Source organism: Mesoplodon mirus (genome assembly GCF_964341445.2).
Source record: "Mesoplodon mirus genome assembly, chromosome: 19".
Taxonomy (NCBI): Eukaryota; Metazoa; Chordata; class Mammalia; order Artiodactyla; family Ziphiidae; genus Mesoplodon; species Mesoplodon mirus.
The window spans coordinates 7059172-7076510 of NC_138995.1; the positions used below are offsets into that span (position 1 = coordinate 7059172).

The following is a 17339-nucleotide window of genomic DNA, read 5'->3' on the forward strand; positions in this document are numbered from 1 at the left end:
TGGAGGTGAAAGTTACGTTTCTTCTTATCTGGGGGAGGAGCCAGCTGGCTGGCTGGCGTCTAGGCGCTGGACCTCAGGGAGCCCGCCACAGACCAGAGGCATCCACGTCAGCCAGAGCTTCTCAGAAATGCAGGGTCTTGGTGCCCACCCAGACCCTGGGGATCAGAACCCCCGTTTTCTGGACTCTCACTGGACTAGAGCTTCCGTGACGCCCTACCGCACAGCAGTCTAGGAGGACGGCCGGGTTCTACCCTGGGGTGACTCTTCCCCCTCCCCCGGGGACACTAGGCCCCATCTGGAGACATGTTCAGTTGTTACAACTGCAGTGGGCGGTGGAGGGGTACTCCTGGCATCTAGTGGGTCAGGGCTGGCGGGGGCCTGCTCAACATCCTTTGATGCCCACGGCGGCCTCACAACAAAGGAAGATCTGCCCCCTAACGCGCCGGGGTGAGGAGTCCTGGACACTTGGAGAGGGTGTCCGGGCTCTGCCGTGAGCCCCCGACTCTCGGCCTAGGTCTCGTCCCTTCCCATCGCCCGGGGAGGCCCCTTCAAAGCCACACAGAAAGGCCAGATGTCAATGAGTCACTTACAGTTTATTTTTGCCTGAAAGTATTTCACATCTCTGAACACAGCCACGTGACAGTAGTATTAACCATCAGGAAAAGCAACGGTGCGAGGGGGAAGGTGGCGTGTCTCGGCTCTTCTTTTTTTTTTTTTTTTTTTTCCTTTTAAAGTTTTTTTTTTATGCTTCTGCTTCTTCCTGCACCAGAGTGCTGTAAAGTACGGGACCGGAGGGGAGCGAATAAAACCAAACAACAGAAAACAACAACAACAAAAAAAAACACGGAACGGAACACACTCACACGCACACACGAAATCAAACCTGGCACGGAAAATGAATTAAGACTGAAACCCAATTTCTTTTTTTTTTCCTTTTTTAAAAAAATGAGGGCATAGTCGGGGGGTAATAAAGTCTACCTAGCAAAGTATAAAACGACAAAAGCATGGTTTCCATTGAATAAGATTAAATATATATAAAACAATTACATTGACTGGGGGTTAGGTCTGGAGGTGCTGAAGGGGGGCTGTGTTTGTGCTAAACCAACAGAAGAAGGGGCTTGGGGGAGAGGGGACCCCAAGTAAACCATGAGGGCTGTTTTGTACAGTGAGGGCTTGTTTATAAAAGAAACCGAGGTTGGTGTGTCTTCGGGGCCGGTGTGGGGACAGAGGGGGCAGGAGGGGCGTCTGCGCTGCAGTGGTCACATTCGTGGGCGGGGTGGGCAGTCAGGCTGGTGGAGGCGACGTCTCTCTTCTCCCAAGAGACCATGCAGAGAGGCGGGCATGCATGAGGGGACCGCGGGAGGCACAGGACGGCGGGGAGGCCACAGGTCGCAGAGCCTCAGCGGGGACGGGGGCAGCAGAGGCCACCGCAGATGGGAGAGCTCTGGGGGAGGGGGCGGGGCAGCTCTCCTGCGGGACGGACGGGAGGACAGGTTAGCACCCTCCCCCTCCAAATGTGTAAAAGGGGGCCGAGAGAAAGCTGGGGCCGTAGAGGAGCAAGACGACAATGTGGGGACCCCACTTCTCCTCCCCCAGCTGACCTCCACCCTGTGAGGAAACTGGAGACTTCTGGGATCGAAACGCACGGTGGCGTGGCGGGCAGAGGGATGGACGGACGGACCGACATGAGAGCTTTAGCACAGAGAATCCATTACGAAAAAGCAATTAATTTTCCAAGGAGGTTCTTTTTTTTTTTTTTTTTTTTCTGTCTGTTTGTTTCCTTTAAAAAAATAACAAGAATACTACCACTACCCTGACAGCTGACTGGTTTGTACAGTACTACACGCCAGGGGCGGCCGGCGGGCGGGCGGGCGGGCGGGTCAAAGACTTCATAAATAAGAAGCAGGTCCCAGACCTGCAATTTGTCAACATTTCTTAAATAGGCGCATTATTTAAATCTTATGTACAACAAGAATCACTTTGCATAGCAATGGCGAGGACACAGGACAGGTGTGGGTGTGATGACGTGACCGGGTCTTGTCCCATGGCGACGACGGCGGGGTGAGTTCTCGGCAGGGCCTCGGAGGGAGAAAGCATCCTTCCTCAGCCTCCAGGCCCATCGGGGTTGCGAGACGGTGGCATCAGAGTTGACTCTTCCCACATGGCATTGAACACAGAGGCAAAGAAAATCCACAAAGGGTCCCCCCTCCCCAAGTGCCCCCATCCCCACCCTCTTCCCGACCCGCTGCCGCTCCTCTGGTTGCTACAAAGTCCGTTTTAGATCAGGTCAAGGTTTCCGATTATGAAGCTAAAAGAATTAGGTGGGGGCTGGGCGTGCTTACGGACCCCCTCCCCACCCCCTCCCCCCTCCGCCCTCCGCCCCCAGAAAGACTCCCCCGTCTATCTCACAGCCAGGACGCGGGGTGGGACCCCGAGACCCGCTGCTCTACAGCTATTAGTCAAGAGTTGCGTGTCGCAGTTGCAAACTCCTTCCTGCCGAGCGGGAGCTTCACCAGGCTTCCGTGTAGCGGACGTCCACCTCCTTCAGGTTGGGAAGCTTGGCCTGGGGGGAGCAAGAAGGATCCAGTCCCTTCCAGAACCTGGTGGTGCACGCCCCCACCCCTGGCGGCTGGCGTTCCCACCGTGCCCTCCCCACTTTGTCACCATCGGGGGCTCCCGAGCCCAGAGCTGGGGAACCTCCGGGAGAACCAAGTAGGCGGCATGTGGCTCCACAGAAAGCAGGCGATAGCTTCTGGGGAGTCCACGTTCCCACCCCACAGAGGCTTCGGATCACTGGCTCTGGGGGCAGGAAACCCAGGATGTGAGCCCCCCGCCACTGTCACTTGCAGGCCACCTGCCCTTGGGTAGATCCCTGGCCTCCGGGAGCCGGCTTCCTCATCTGTGGAGGGAATCCGAGTCCAGTCCCTGGCTCACAGGACGGGGCGAGGGACTGGATACCAAATGCAGGGCAAACCCAGAGCACCCGGTCCGAGACAGTGCCTGTGCCCTCAGGGCTGTCAGGAGTCCGGTGGGGAGAATGGAGAGGGATCCATAAGCTGCAGGTTCCTGGCAGGTGGGTGGAGGTCCTTCCCACTTAGGCTCCCCTACGTGGATCTGTGGCCGGACTACAGGATCCCACCTGCTACTCCTCAGAGCGGCTTCCTGCCCCCCATCGCTGCCACCCATACGCGTTTGTGCTCTGCCTTCTTTTATCAACAGTTGACTTTTTCTTTACAAGCCTTTGCTGTACAGCCTTTGCTGCTAACTGGTCTCCTGCCTTTACTTCCCGCCTCCCCAGCTTCCTGGGCACTGGCCTGCCCGGCAGACTCACTTTAACCACTTCTTTCTGTGCAGGCTCTTCCGCCCCAATGAATGGAGCTGGCGGTCCCCTCCCTGCTGGCCCCTGAGCCCCGTCCTGCTTCAGTCTGCTGCGCGTGTCTGTCTGCCGGGGACTGAGCTCCCTCCTGGGCAGGGGTGAGCCCGCTGCACCTCGGTGTCCCTGTCCCCAGCGCAAGCCTGCCACACAGAAGGTGTCTGGAGGCTTGGCCAGTGAATGGGCCCCCGGCTGCAGGTCTGGCTGAGCTGGAGGGGAAGCTGAGCAGGGGAGGCCCTGCTGGAGGTGGGCTTCCAGGGCACCCAGGGTCCAGCACGCTCCTGGCCCAGCCCTGGGAAGGGTGCTGGCTCTGCGGCGGAGCCCACTCCTCCGGGCCCAGGATGAGGGGGCGGCAGGAGCCTGCTGAAGGCCCAGCCCCTCCAGCCCTGACGAGACATGCATTTTTACAAACAAAATGTGCCCACCTTCCACCACCCAGATCCTCTTTCCTTGACTTTAAGTTGCCGACCTAGCCCAGCCTGCTGGTCCTGGGTCTCACCTGTGTGACTGCACCAGCCCTGCAGACCTTCTCCATGGTGCTACCCCTTGCTTGTACTCTCCCTCAAAAATCCTGCTTTCCACGTAACAGCCAGAACAAGCTTTTAAAAGCAGAACTCAGCACCCTGCTTAGAGCCTCTGAAAGCTTTCTCCTGAACTTAGATGAGATCCAGAGTCCTTCCGTGACCTGCGAGGGCTTATTCGGTCTGGCTCCGGTCTCTTCTCTCACTTTCTAGTCACGTTGGCTACAAAGTCGGTGCGTACCAACCCTTTCTGCCTCAGGACCTTTGCACTTGCAAAGGAAGGAAGGAAGGAGGGAAGAAAGGGATTACCTTCAGGTCTTCGTAGGTGTCCGCCGAGAGCTTGGTGCTGTTCATGTTTAAGCTGCAGAGACTCTTCATGGCTGTCCAGGGACAGACAGACAGACACAGTCATTAGGTCAGTGGGACCCCACAAGGGGCAGTTGCAGGTACAGGATGGAAAAGCTGGGGGTGGACTGAGTTGCTGAGGCCTCTGGTTAGGAGATGGGGTCGGGGAGGTGGGGTTTCAGAGGCACAGCCCGGGACCACTACGTACAGAAGGTCTATTTCAGGCAGGAGCTGATCTGAATTGGGCCCACGTTCTCCTCCTGCCCTCTGAGCCTCTCTCCCTTCTGGTCCCTCTGTCATGTCCCTCCACTGCCTGTACCCCAAATGTCCCCAGAACTTGCCTGCCGCACTGCAGACAGCGGACCCCGCTGTGACTCTAAACCTCATCCTCTCTGCCCTCTGTTACCCCGTCACCTGCCTCCAGCCACTCCCAAGCCACCCAGAACGTGCCGACGACCTTGCAGGAGTCATGCCCACTGCCCAGCATGCCTCCCCCTCGGTCAATTCCTACGTATGTGTCTCTCACCCCCAGATCCAGTCACCTCCCTGGGAAGCCTTCCTGGATTCCTCCCAGCTGAGGCCCAGGGCCTCTCATCTAAACCAGTGGACCTGGAAATGGGAAATGCAGATTCCCAGGCTCGACATCACCCAAGATTGGAGTTTAGTAGATTAGGGTCAGGGTACAGAAATTGACAGTTCTAGGTGCCTCGAGTATTTTGTGGCTCCTTCTACTAGGGCGGTGCTTTTCAAACTTTAATGTGCCTGAGAATCACCCAGCAGTTTGTTACAGTGCAGTTTCTGAGTCAGCAGGTCTGGGGCAGGCCCGATAATCTGCATTTGTAACCAACTCCCGGGTGAAGGCTGTGGCTGTGGCTGGGGCCGCAGCTGCTGCGGCGGGTCAGGGGAGCACGATCGCCCTCAGGGGCTGTGACAGCGTCGGGAGGGCACAGGCTGGGCCTCACTCATTCTTCCTTTTTCCTCTAGAGTATCAGCTCCACGAGGGCAGGGGTATTTCCGCCTGGCATGGAGGAGGAGCTCCGGGGGCACACAGCACGGTGCGTGAATGGAGGAAGGCATGAAGGGATGGATGGACGGACTCACAGCTGAGGGCCAGCAAGCCGGCGTCGGTGACAGGCGTCTCGCACAGGTTCAGCACCTGGAGCATCGTGAGGTGTTCCGACAGGAGCCGCAGGCCGGCGTCTCCAAACTGTGGGGCAGAGACCTTCTCAGCCTGGACACTGACGCTGGCCTCCCCGGGGCACCCGGGGCGATGACCCCGAGGCGGGGGCAGCGGTGGAGCAAGGAGACAGGACAAAGCCCAGGCCCGGGGCCCATGGCCTCCATGCCTCAGGGCCTGGGCCACTCTCGCTTCTCTCCAGAGACTCCAGTGCCCGGACCGGGTTCACATCCAGCTTCTGCTGGTGCCGTGGACCAGACAAGGGCCCCCGTGGAGTCGGTGTTGCCATCTGTCAAGGGTGGCTTTGAACTCAGTGACTCGTGGCTACTAGCAGGAGCCGAGGTGGCCCTTCCCTGGGCGGGACAGTGGGACAGCAGGGCAGCCGCCCGGGTTCTCTTCTGCGAGACGAGGGCGTCGGCAGGGCCTGCACCTCACAGTGGAGCGGAGACCACACACGCTGGTACGTGTTTAACAGCCCAGTCGGTACGAAGCACGGGCAGCGAGCACTGTGCGCTGTGGTCATTATTACAAGGAGGAGACCCAGCAGCCGCCTGCACGCCCCCTGGGCAGGGGTGTGAAACCTGTGTCACATGTCAGCTGTGCCAGGCATGTCCCTGCTCTGGGCCTTGGCGACTCCAACTGTGGGACGGGCCACTGGGCTTCACGAGGGGCTAAACCTTCTCTGGCCTGGGACCCCCTGGGGGACGTGGGCGCTGTGCCGTGGAGGGGGCGTGGTGATCAAGCGACTGGACCCGTGGGTTCTGGGCAGAAACCCAGCCATGGAGGAGGGTGCGGGGCAGGTCTGGGGCAGGGGTGCACAGTGGGCACGGAGGAGGGCGCAGGGGGCAGGGGGCAGGGCAGGTCTGGGGCAGGGGTGCACAGTGGGCACAGAGGGCACAGGGTGCAGGGTGCAGGGCAGGTCTGGGGCAGGGGTGCACAGTGGGCACGGAGGAGGGCGCAGGGGGCAGGGGGCAGGGCAGGTCTGGGGCAGGCGTGCACAGTGGGCACGGAGGAGGGCGCAGGGTGCAGGGTGCAGGGCAGGTCTGGGGCAGGCGTGCACAGTGGGCACGGAGGAGGGCGCAGGGGGCAGGGGGCAGGGCAGGTCTGGGGCAGGCGTGCACAGTGGGCACGGAGGAGGGCGCAGGGGGCAGGGGGCAGGGCAGGTCTGGGGCAGGCGTGCACAGTGGGCACGGAGGAGGGCACAGGGGGCAGGGGGCAGGGCAGGTCTGGGGCAGGCGTGCACAGTGGGCACGGAGGAGGGGGCAGGGGGCAGGGGGCAGGGCAGGCCGTATGTACCTGAGTGGACCACAGGTTTAGCTGCTTGAGAGAAGGCAGTTTGATGAGGTGCTCAGCGCAGGCACTGGTTACGTTGGTGAAGGCCAAACTGAGGTTCTCCAGGTTTCCGAAGGAGCCAGAGCTCAGCAAACGAGCCAAGTCAGCATCCTGCAGACAGGACGGGCAGGCGGGGTCTCAGGAGGCCTGGGGCTGCCAGTAGCTCCCCGAGGCCCTGAGCCTCCCCTCCCCAGCCCCACAGAAAGCTGTGGCGGGGAGGAGAGCATGGTCCAGTGGCTTGGGACAAAACGGGGTGTCAGGGAGGGCACGGCTGCCTCCACGTCTCCGTGGTGGCAGCTGCCTAGCTGGAGAAAGCCCTCGGAGCTGTGACTCACAGCCTGAGTCACCAGTGGGGTGTTCCGAGGCCACGTCCCTCCCACAGGCGTGTGCGTGCATGTGTGTCCGACCGTCTCACTTTCCCAGGCGGGAGCTTGCGCCTCTTTCCCACCCGCAAACACTGAGGCCCTTTCAAGGAGTATGTGAGCACTAGACTCTGAGGTCATTGAGGGTCCCTTCCATTTTTGTGATAGAATCCTTGAGTTTTAGCTGCCAACTGGCTGCCCTGGATTAAGGCTAATCTCCCAGCTAGGTGGGGCCACGTGCTAAACCTGGACAACGTGTCCCGCAGAACTTCCAGGAAGGTCCTTAAAGGGAAGGGGTGTGTTCCTCTTTGCCTCTTCCTCCTTCCTCCTGGCGTGAATGGAGATAAGATGGATGGAGTTTGAGCAGCCAGTTTGGACTATGAGGTGGAAGCTATGTGCCAAGGACAGTGGGGCGGCAGGATAGAAGGAACTAAGATCCCTGAAGACCTTGTAAAACGGGGACGGAAAGAGGCACCAACCTGATAGGCTTCTTGCCATAAAATGAACTATCAGCACAATTTATCTGGTACGTGAATCCTCAACGTATCTGAGCTATCATTGTCATCATTATGAATAACTGGCAACATATTAACATTAATATCAACAATAATCTTTATCATAATGTTTGGTTTCCTGCAACCCAGTTCCCTCCTAGGCAGGGAAGTACCACAGGGTCCCTGTTCACCTCCTCCCATCACCTCCAGCAGACACTGTCTGCTGTTCCCCACCAGGGAGGATAACCCGCTTCTTCCCTCCCAGCCCTGCAGGAGAATGAAACCAACTCACTGTGGACTTGGAGGGCAGTGTTAGCCTGGTGGGCCCGCCTTTCCTTTGCTGCAACAGAAGTCAGACTGGTTACGACCCGCTTTTCCCTGAGCCCTCACCTGGTACCCGCGCCTCCAGTAACACCTCTCATGGCGCTGTTTGTATTTCTTGGTAGTGGCAGGCGACATGGTGGTCTTTGTCTCAGGGGCAGACCCCGAGGCCAGGTCTGAGAGCAGGTGGTTTATCAGAGAGGCGATCCCAAGAAACCCCAGCAGGGGAGCGGGGAACTGAGACCACAAAGGCCCCTAAAGGAAGAGCCTGTGATCACCCCAGCTACCCCTGGGCCTCTGGGAAATGGTGGCAAAGTCACATCTCACAGAGAGACCCCACCTCTCCCGCCAGTCACTGGTTGCGAGCTGCTCCAGGAGACCAGGGGGCGTGAATTCTCCACCCCTTCTGTCCTGCTGCGCCCGTGGACAGAGAAGGCCCTTTGGCCAGGAGGTACGGGTGCTGGCATTCGGAAATCAAGCCCTGTGCCCTGAAATGAAGGGCCTCAGGGAAGTGGGGGAGGGAGGGAGGAGGGGCACAGACAGCCACTGCCAGGCTTGGCTTGGAGGGTACATAGGATGTGGCCGTGACCAGGCCCATATGGGCTGTTTGACTTTGGGCCACAGACTCAGCCTCTCTGATCGTCTGGAAAGTGGCGGGTGGCAATCTCGACCTCTCTGGGTCTGGAGGAGGAGTCAGTGAGGTGGAGGCCCGCACAGGGGCCACGGACCCTGGGCTCTGCCCTGCTCACTGCAGCCACGCTCTCGCTTCTGGGCAGGGGAGCCCCGGAGCCAGCCGGGCAGTCGGGCAGCCGGGCAGCCGGGTGCGGACTCACCAGCTCCTTGAGCTCCCGCTGCCGGTCGCACAGCTGCTCATACATGCGCTTCCCCACGCTCGTGCTCTCCAGGGTCGAGATGATCTGCAGCTGCGTGTCGTTGTTGTCGATGATGTTGTATTCCAGCATCAAGCATAGGATCTGCCAAGAGCCGGGAGGCGAGTTACCGCCAGCCCGAGACTCTGGGCGGGGTGGTCCTCGAAGGCGCGGAGGCCTGAACCCTCAGCCTGTCCCAAGAGGAGCCCCTCACGCCTCAGGAGGCGGCCAAGCTCGGCACACCCACGCGTTCCCAGGTGTTGTTCTCTCCCCACTCTCTGCACTTCCGGCTGTGCGATGCTGGGGGGATAGCCTGCCCCAGTGTGCCCTCTGTGTAACGGGAACATTGGTGCACACACACTCAGCGCGTGGGAGCTCCTGGTTAACGCTTGTGGGCACGATGCACGCCGGGCCCGTATGGCCTGGTAGAGCCCGAAAGACACCTCTTTCTATCCCTTGCTTTTCCACGGAAAGCTCTGGGAATCAAACTCTTTGATGTTCTCCCTGCTGAGAGGTGAAGTCTAATTCCCATCCCCTTGACTATGGGCCTGGCCTCGGTGACTCACTTCTTTTTTCCTTAAAAAACATTATTTATTTATTTATTTATTTGACTGCACTGGGTCTTAGTTGTGGCACGCCAATCTTCAGTTGCGGCATGCGTGTGGGATCTAGTTCCCTGACCAGGGATTGAACCCATGACCCCTGCATTGGGAGCGTGGAGTCTTAACCACTGGACCACCAGGGAAGCCCCGGGGACCGACTTCTCATGGCCAGAAAGTGGCAGAAGTGATGCCGCCTGACTTCTGAGGCTGAGTCAGGAAAAGAGATATAGCTTCTGCCAGGTCTCTTTGGACAGTGGCTCTGGAAGCCCCAGGCTTCTGGGGACTTTGGGGGAGACAGAAGTGACATGAGTGCCCGGGGCTGGTGTGTGCTCCTCGGTGAGTGGGAAGGCTACGACCAAGGCTGCTGTGTGGACGGCGGCCTGGCAGCCCCAGCTGCTCCAGCCTCTGCTGGTTGAGTCCCCTCAGGCCAGCGCCAGACACGTGAGGGAAGCAGCCTTGGGAGGACCTAGCCGCCCCCCATCTGACTGCGACCCCATGAGACACTCAGAGTGAGAAGTGGTCAGCTGAGCCTAGTCAAGCCAAGACCCATAAGCAAATAAATGAGCATTTTTGTCTGAAGCCCCCATTTGGGGGTGGTCTGTTCTGCAGCAACAGACAAATGGAACAGAAACCTGCCCGATCGATCCCTTGGACCCACGTGGATCAAAAGTGAAATTAAAATGAAATTAGCAGATGGTTTGATGAAGGTCTCCCGCTCCCGCTAAGCTCAGGAGGGCTGGGGCTGTGCCTGCCTCGTCTGCTGCCGTGTCCCCAGCTCTTGTAATAACTTGGGGCTCCTAGAAGCTCCTAGAAGGTGCTCCATCAACAAGGATGGAGTCCTGGGAGAGTTGGCAACCTTACCAGGGACTCGGGCCAGCTCCTTACCTCCACCATGGTCTGGTTCCCCCTCAGCGCCAGGAGCATGCAGGGTCCCAGCTTGTTTTCTGCCAGGGAGAGCAGGAATTTTTTGGTCTTGTAACAGGAGCCCATGAGGATGTGCACCTGTGAGGAGAGATGGGCCAGGTGAAGAGCAGTGACCGCCGTGGACTGTGGCCGCGGTGCCTGCCTTCTGCATGCTGCAGGGATCGTGAGACCAGAAGACACTGATCAGACACACCCCACACCCAGTCTGGAGACACTGCATCTGAAACGATCACCAGACTCTCCCCGGGGGATCCAAAGGACCCCTCCCTGACACCGGCTCCCATGTGGATGAACCTCGAGGACGCTGTGCTGCGTGAAGTAAGCCGGTCACAGGAGGACATATCCTGTAGGGTCCCACTCGTGGGAGGGATCTAGGGTCAGGCTACAGAGGCAGAAAGGAGAAGCGGGGGTGGGGTGGGGTGTCGGGCGGGGGGAGCGTGTGGGGAGTTAGGACAGTTTCAGCTTGGGAAGATGGAAGTTTGGGGATGGACGGTGGTGACTGCAGAACACTGTTGGTACACTGGATACTACAGAACGGTACACTTAAAAGTGGTTCAGGTGGGCAGAAATCAACACAACAGTGTAAATCAACTATACTTCAATAAAAATAGTTTTTAAAATGGTTAAGGTGGCAAGCTTTATGCTATATATGTTTTACCTCCGCTCCGTACACACACACAAAAGCCCCCTCTCCCGTCCCCCTCGGGACTCTGCTGACATCTGGCCCTCTGGGTCTTGGCACTGTCAAACCTGGTGGAAACGTCTCGGCAGCCCCTGCTCAGGGTGCACAGGCCCACCCTTCACACGCAGGGCAGGGAACAGTACGGGGAGCCCTGTCTCCCCTTCCCAAGCCCCCTGTGAGTCCCAAAGGTATTCTGAGTGGTCGCCTGCCCCAGAAACCCAAGAGTTGGCAAATTCTGCTCCATCTTGGGTTATCTGCAGGGCGGCCATTAAGAAAAGTGTGTTTCTTTCTGGTGCATCTGGAGATGGGTGCCCAAGGGCAAGGGTCCCCAACCAACAGCTGGGAGGCCCAAACACCTGGTGTGCTCTCCCCCGACTTCACATTAGAGCCAATGCCCTTCTGCGGTTGGAAACGGCAGCCTAGTCAAGGGGACCTCATCCGTGCCATGTGTCTCCATGGAAACGACGCATCACCATCCAGGGGCTGCCTGCTTCCTTCCCCACGTATATTCTTTTCTGCTCCATCACCAACAACTCTGGCATACAAATGCAATCTCTCAGGCTGGGGAGCTGCCAGCTCCCTGACTTCTCTCTCTCACAGTCCCCGCACCAAGGGGCGGGAGGGGGGGGGAACCACGGGGCGTTGCCATGGTGAAGCTGTGACATCAGAGCAGAGAAGCCTGTGAGAGGTGGTGCAGGAAGGCAAGGCCAGCATTTCCAGGACACACAGGGCACTCAAAGGGGACACGTCAGGCAGCAGGCGAGGAGTGGAGAGCAAGTGCGTAAGGAAAGGAACCTAAAAATAAGCCCCTTTCCAGAGAGGATCCAGAGGCAGTGCTGGGGTCTGTCGTCACTGAGCAAACACTGCCAAGTTCACTGCGGAGAGCGTTATGAGCTGCTCACCCCACTGAACCGGCTACCCAGTAGGGATGAGAATAACCACACCCGTCACTTCTGCGCACTCACTGTGCGCTAGGCCCTGGCCCGGTGCCTTGCATATATTATCACAGGCAATCACCATGGTAATCCCGAGACGCCAGGACTACGCTCCCCGTTTCACAGACGAGGAAACCGAAGCCCTGAGAGGCAAGTTACTGATCCGAGGTCATCAGGCTAGCGTGTAGCAGGGTTGCAACCTTAGCCACGGCTGGCCTAGGCTTGCGCCTTTCTCAAGCTCTGGAACATGAGTGACTGTGGAACGGAGTGGTTTTGTCAGCAAGCGGGCTAGGTGAGGTTGCTGGCCGCCTAGAGGAGCATCTGCTCTGGGGAAGGGGCATCTGTGCCTCCTTTCACAAGATGGACACTCTTTGCTACTGGAAGAAGGGCCGGCTCTGGACAGCGTGGGCCTGGCCGAGGGAGGAACTTGGAGGCCGGAGGCCTGTGTGACCTCAGGCAAGCCACTGCACCTTTCTGTGCCTGTTTCCACAGAGGTAGTTAAGGGATAGGGCTGCCGTGAAGATTAAGAAAGGTCGTGCATGTGAGGTGTTGGTCACAGTGCACAAGGAAAGTAGCTGGAATCACCAAGGATGCGGTTATTGGTCTGGTGATCTCAGATGCCTCATCTCCAAGGTGGGCCGGTCATCCTGACCTTGGGGTATCAGGGCAAGGATCAGACGAGCTGGCGGATGGATCTGCAGTGCCTTCTAGGATACCTGTGCCCATTACGCGCTCAGTCCCTTGAACAAAGCAACGCGCTACAGTGAACCCGGTGAGCTTGGGCAGTTAACACCTGTAACGTCTGGAAGATGGGGTAATAGGAAGTGTCCCTCCTCACGCTGCTGGGGGAGCCTTTGGCTCGGGGCCTGCTCAGGTAAGAGATGAGGAAGTGACACTTGTGGCCGGCGTCACCATCACCATCTTCATCACCAGCATCCTTTCAGCCTAGAAATTCCAGGGCTGGTCCCAGCGGGCTCGGGGCGGCTCTCTCACTGGTCAGGGGAGGGGAAGCCAATGTGCCCGCCCGTGGCTCCGGTCACTCCCAACCCCGGCCCTCACGTACCATGCTGGCGAACAGCTCCCCGTCATCGTCGCAGGCCACCCCTCCGGGGCTGTAGAGCTGAAACCAGCCGTCCTTGCCGGCTCGCACGCTCAGCAGGCACGAGTGGACCTGCCACAGGGGAAGAGCGCTTGGTCAGCCCCTGCAGATCCATGATGACGGTGGCCCACGATCCACACACGCAAACGGCAAAGGCCCAGACAAGTCCCACAGTTAAGGAACTGGTTTAACTTAGTTTAGTCCAGACCCGCCCCCAGCCTTCTACTAAATTCCATGGAAGGCCTTTTGGGAAAAACTCTGATATCCATGAACAGGGGAACTCCAGCTCCTCGGGATGGAGGGCCGGGCCCTGGCTTGTTTAGTTGCCCTGAATAAAGCAAGTCTGTGGCCAAGCTGGGGTGGAGAGGCGCAAAGGGACCTCTGTGCCGCGCTCTCCTGCGCCTTTGATGGGGGCATTGTTTTCTCCTTTCTCTGTCTGGGTCTCTGTCCCCCTGTGTCCCCAGTTCCTCTCTCTCTGCTCTCCTTTCTCTCTGAACCTCTGCCTCACTCCCTCACTTTTGGGGCGTCTGCTCCTCCACCTCTGGGGGTCTGCCTGCTTCCCTACGTCACCCTCATGGGCGCTGTCCCCCGGCTTTGCCTCTGTCCCGCCGATCTCTCTCTCTCTCTCTCTGGGACCCTGACATCCTCTCCTTAGGAGAAAGGGTCTCTGTCCAGAGTGGGGGGCAATTTCAGTGCTGCCCGAAGCACAGCTCTCTCTCTGTGGCTCTCAGCTTCCTCCCCAGGGCTCCATGCGTCTGTGTGTGGGTGGCGTGTGTGCGTGTGTGCAAACACGTGTACACATGTGGGAGGAATTCCACATCCACCCCGGCCCCGCTGTAATTGCAGAGAGTGAAGGACGAGCTCCTGCCAAGAGTCACTTCCTCACAGATATTCAGTTGATCACAACCCACACACAAGTAAACAGAAAGCAGGGGCGGCGGGGCTTTGACCTTTCCCTCCGAGTTGGAAGACTATCGGACGCTAACTTAGCTACTTCAAGAAACAAGGAAGCCAGAGTATGAAACTCTGTTCAACAGATACAGCAGAGAATCTATAAGAAAACAACTATGGCTCCATCTGGGAGGGAGAAGGTGGGAGGGGAGAGGAGTGAGGAGGAGAGGGGAGAGGGGCAGAGAAGCAGGAGAGGAAATCAGAGCAGGAGGCGGGCGGAAGCGGGAGGCAAGGCTGGCAAGAGGGGCCTGCTGGGGGGCCGTGTCCTCAGCAGCCTCCCGGGTGTTACCCGGGCTGGGAAGTTTCCCTCCTGGCACTTGGCACTGCCGCTCCGCTCTGGGATGCAGCTGGTACCACTTTTATTCATCAACTTCAAAGTCGGTGTCTGAAATGAAGCCTCACTTTCCAGGGGAATTCTGAGACTCTGCCTTCACGCACGGCGAGGGATGGCTCAGGTTTAAGAAGAATGGAGACCATCGCTGGTGCCCAGACGTTTAAAAGCTCCCTGTCTACGGCTTCTGCCTGAGGATCGCTTTTGGAGCCAGGTGTAGAATCATGGTGTTTTAGAACTAGATCCTTCTAGATCCTTCTCGAACCAGGCTTTATAGTGTGGCCTCTTTAGAATATACTCTGGCTCCACCGAGCATAACTCCCTCCCTCATCCTCCGGCTCTGCCAGGGGTGCACGTGTCCACCTCTGTCCCTGCCTGGGAACCAGACCCCTCATGCCCCAGACTCCGTGTGCACAGAGAAGGGGCCTGAGCGCCTCAGGGCAGCCCCGCCTGGCCCACTGTGCACGCTGCAGGGCTGGCCCCTTCTGGAGCCTAACCATCCCTGGGTGAGGATTGGGCCTTGGCCAATGTACCAGTTGTGTGATCTTGGGCATGTAACCCCAGTTTTCTCAACTGTAAAAGGAGAGTAATTCCAATGTAAAATGGGGATGATGGTAGCACCTAGTCACAGGGTTGTTGTGAGGATTAAATGAGACATCGCACGTGCCTGACACAGCGAGAGCGCCCCGTGAAGGCTGCTGTTGCCATTACAGTGATGCAATGGAGAACGGCGTTGGGCGGGGGGGTGCCCAGCCCGCTCTGAGTCCCTGTTCACACACAGCGGCTCTGGGAGGGAAGGCTGCTGCCCTCTCCCTGAAGCCCAGCTGTTGCAGGGGCAGAGCGGCCCCTCGGGGAGGCCCTAGGCCACCATGCCCGGGAAATAAAACCCGGCTCAGATCCCAGCTCAGACATCTTCCCTGGCCCGCTGATACTCAGAACGGCAGGACCAGAGAGGATGAGCCGTATCTCAGAGCTGGTTAGGAAGCCCGGTGCCAGCCTGGCCCTAAATCATGGCCCGTGCCCTAAGGAGAAACAGCCGGTGGGAAACACCTCTGGGGAGCCTCCATTTACAGGAAAACACTGACATCACGGGCCAGGCTTGGACACTTGGGTTGGGGGCTGTGTTTACGCACAAGGCAAAGGAGCCTTTGTAAACTGTTATGGATGCCCGCGGGGGACAAGGGCGCCCTGACAGAGCCACATGCGCCCTGCTGCAGCCTGGACCGTGTGCCCGCGAGGGAGAGGGAGGCCTCACCTCTTGTCGCGGGTCTTCGGCGAACCTCTGAATCACGTACTTCAGTTCCCTGAAAGAGACGGCGTAGGGGCAGAGTCATGCCCAGGGTCCTGGCTCGGGTGGGCCAGGATGGGGGGCTGAGGACAGAGCTGGGGAGGGCCGGGGCACCGGCTGAGCTGGCGGGGTCAGGAGACGCCTCGACGGGCCTGGACACGCGTCTCGGGAGAGCTTCTGGGAGGAGCCATCCTTGCCTCCCAGAAGGCACGTGATGAGGACGGGCCGGAAGGAGGGCTGGCTGCTGGGGGACGCCCGCACGACAGAGGACACTCGTCCGGGAGGAAGGTAACAAGGGCGCTGCCCAAATACTCACTTGGTGAACTTCTCGTGTGCGAGGGCTCTGCAACAGAAACAAAGGGAAAACCGCAGTGAGCAGGGCGTTCGCAACAGCTCAGTGACCCAGGGTCTTTCCTCTGGGGGCGGCAGGCTTTCTGCCCGATTCCAGGAATGAAGAGGAAGTTGAGCATGAAACACCGACATCGTGTCCCCACTCGACATGACATGGATCAGAGGAACGGGAACGGGCTGAGCTGCCCAGGCCCCTGCTTACTCTAAAAGGAGGGTAATTCTAATGTAAAATGGGGATGATGGTAGGGCCTGGTCATGAGCACCAGGCTCCAGAGTACGCAGAAGTGGCGCTCTGGGTGGGGCACGTGAGCACGTCTGCATGTGGGTGCCAGGGACCCAGGTGTGCTTGTGAATTGTTCCACCACTAAGGCACGGCCGTGCTCATGACCACCACTCATCCGAGCGGCAACAGGGGACCCTTCTCAGGTCCAGTCGCCTCACGGGCCCACCATCAGGTGTATCCCCGCAGCTGTGGGAACAGCGACTGCAGCCAATGACGCCACTGCCCTCAGGAGTCGGATTTCTCCAGTCTCAAATCCTGGGGGCTCCAGGGAACAGCCGGCCCGGCAAATGGGGTAATTACTGAGTGTAATGCCCCCTTGGAGAGCCGCATTTCGTAAACACAGGGCTCCTTAGTCTGCTCTGGAGGCAGCCCGGGGCTGCCTCCTGGGGCCTGGCTTCTTCACAGCTATCAAAACAGGCCTGCAGGCATTTTAGGGCCTGGTGATTTAGACAAAGCCTTCTCCTCAGGCCATTATCCACCAGAGAGTTTTCTCCCTATTTTCCCGTGATAAATTCGATACTGGGATGAGGGCCAGAGAGACGGAAGGGTCCGTTCCTGGCCCAGCTCACTGTGGGGCATGAGCTAATCATTGTAATGGGGGTACTAAGGGAGCTTTCAGCATATGGCTGCGCAGCACATAAAGCCATTCCACACGCGTTATGTTTGGATTTTTACTCTGGCCCTCGGAGACGGGAGAGGCAGGTTTTCCTACGCCCATCTGACGCACAATAAACACCCCTGACGTGACCGCATGGGGGCTGGTGCAGAGGGCTTTGTACTCTTAGCTCAGTGAAGCCATCTAGCCATGCAAGCAGGTGATTTCCCCATTTTTGGGGGTGGGGGTGAGCCTCCTCGGGGTCCCACAGCTGAGGACCAACACCTCCATCTCCATCTCCCGCTGTCGTCTGTGGTGTCCCCCGGTGCGTCCCGTGACCTGATCGGTCCCCCTGCTAAGGCCGGGGTGGCCGACGGAGGTTGTCCTTTCAGGCCGGAGGGTGCTGGGGACGTGTGTGGGACTTACTCTTTGGGGAATGGAATGGGCTGAAGCAAGCTGGCCAGAGACGGTCTCCAGTCATCATAGTCCGACCTGGAACGAGAG

General features: G+C 58.7%; 1 protein-coding gene across 1 annotated transcript in view; it reads right to left on the reverse strand.

The window, feature by feature from the left end:
* Window positions 1-574: 574 nt before the first annotated feature.
* The window catches only part of CMIP (c-Maf inducing protein), a 240195-nt gene continuing 223430 nt past the window's right edge, over window positions 575-17339 (reverse strand). Inside the window, exons 11-21 of the mRNA XM_082607275.1 lie at window positions 17262-17327; window positions 15923-15949; window positions 15574-15622; window positions 13001-13108; window positions 10282-10398; window positions 8759-8899; window positions 7897-7944; window positions 6713-6859; window positions 5341-5446; window positions 4204-4274; window positions 575-2563 (exon numbers count right to left, since the gene is read on the reverse strand). Of these exons, the coding sequence (XP_082463401.1) occupies window positions 2510-2563; window positions 4204-4274; window positions 5341-5446; window positions 6713-6859; window positions 7897-7944; window positions 8759-8899; window positions 10282-10398; window positions 13001-13108; window positions 15574-15622; window positions 15923-15949; window positions 17262-17327 (934 nt within the window). The 3' untranslated portion in view covers window positions 575-2509. The remainder of the gene's footprint in view (window positions 2564-4203; window positions 4275-5340; window positions 5447-6712; window positions 6860-7896; window positions 7945-8758; window positions 8900-10281; window positions 10399-13000; window positions 13109-15573; window positions 15623-15922; window positions 15950-17261; window positions 17328-17339) is intronic.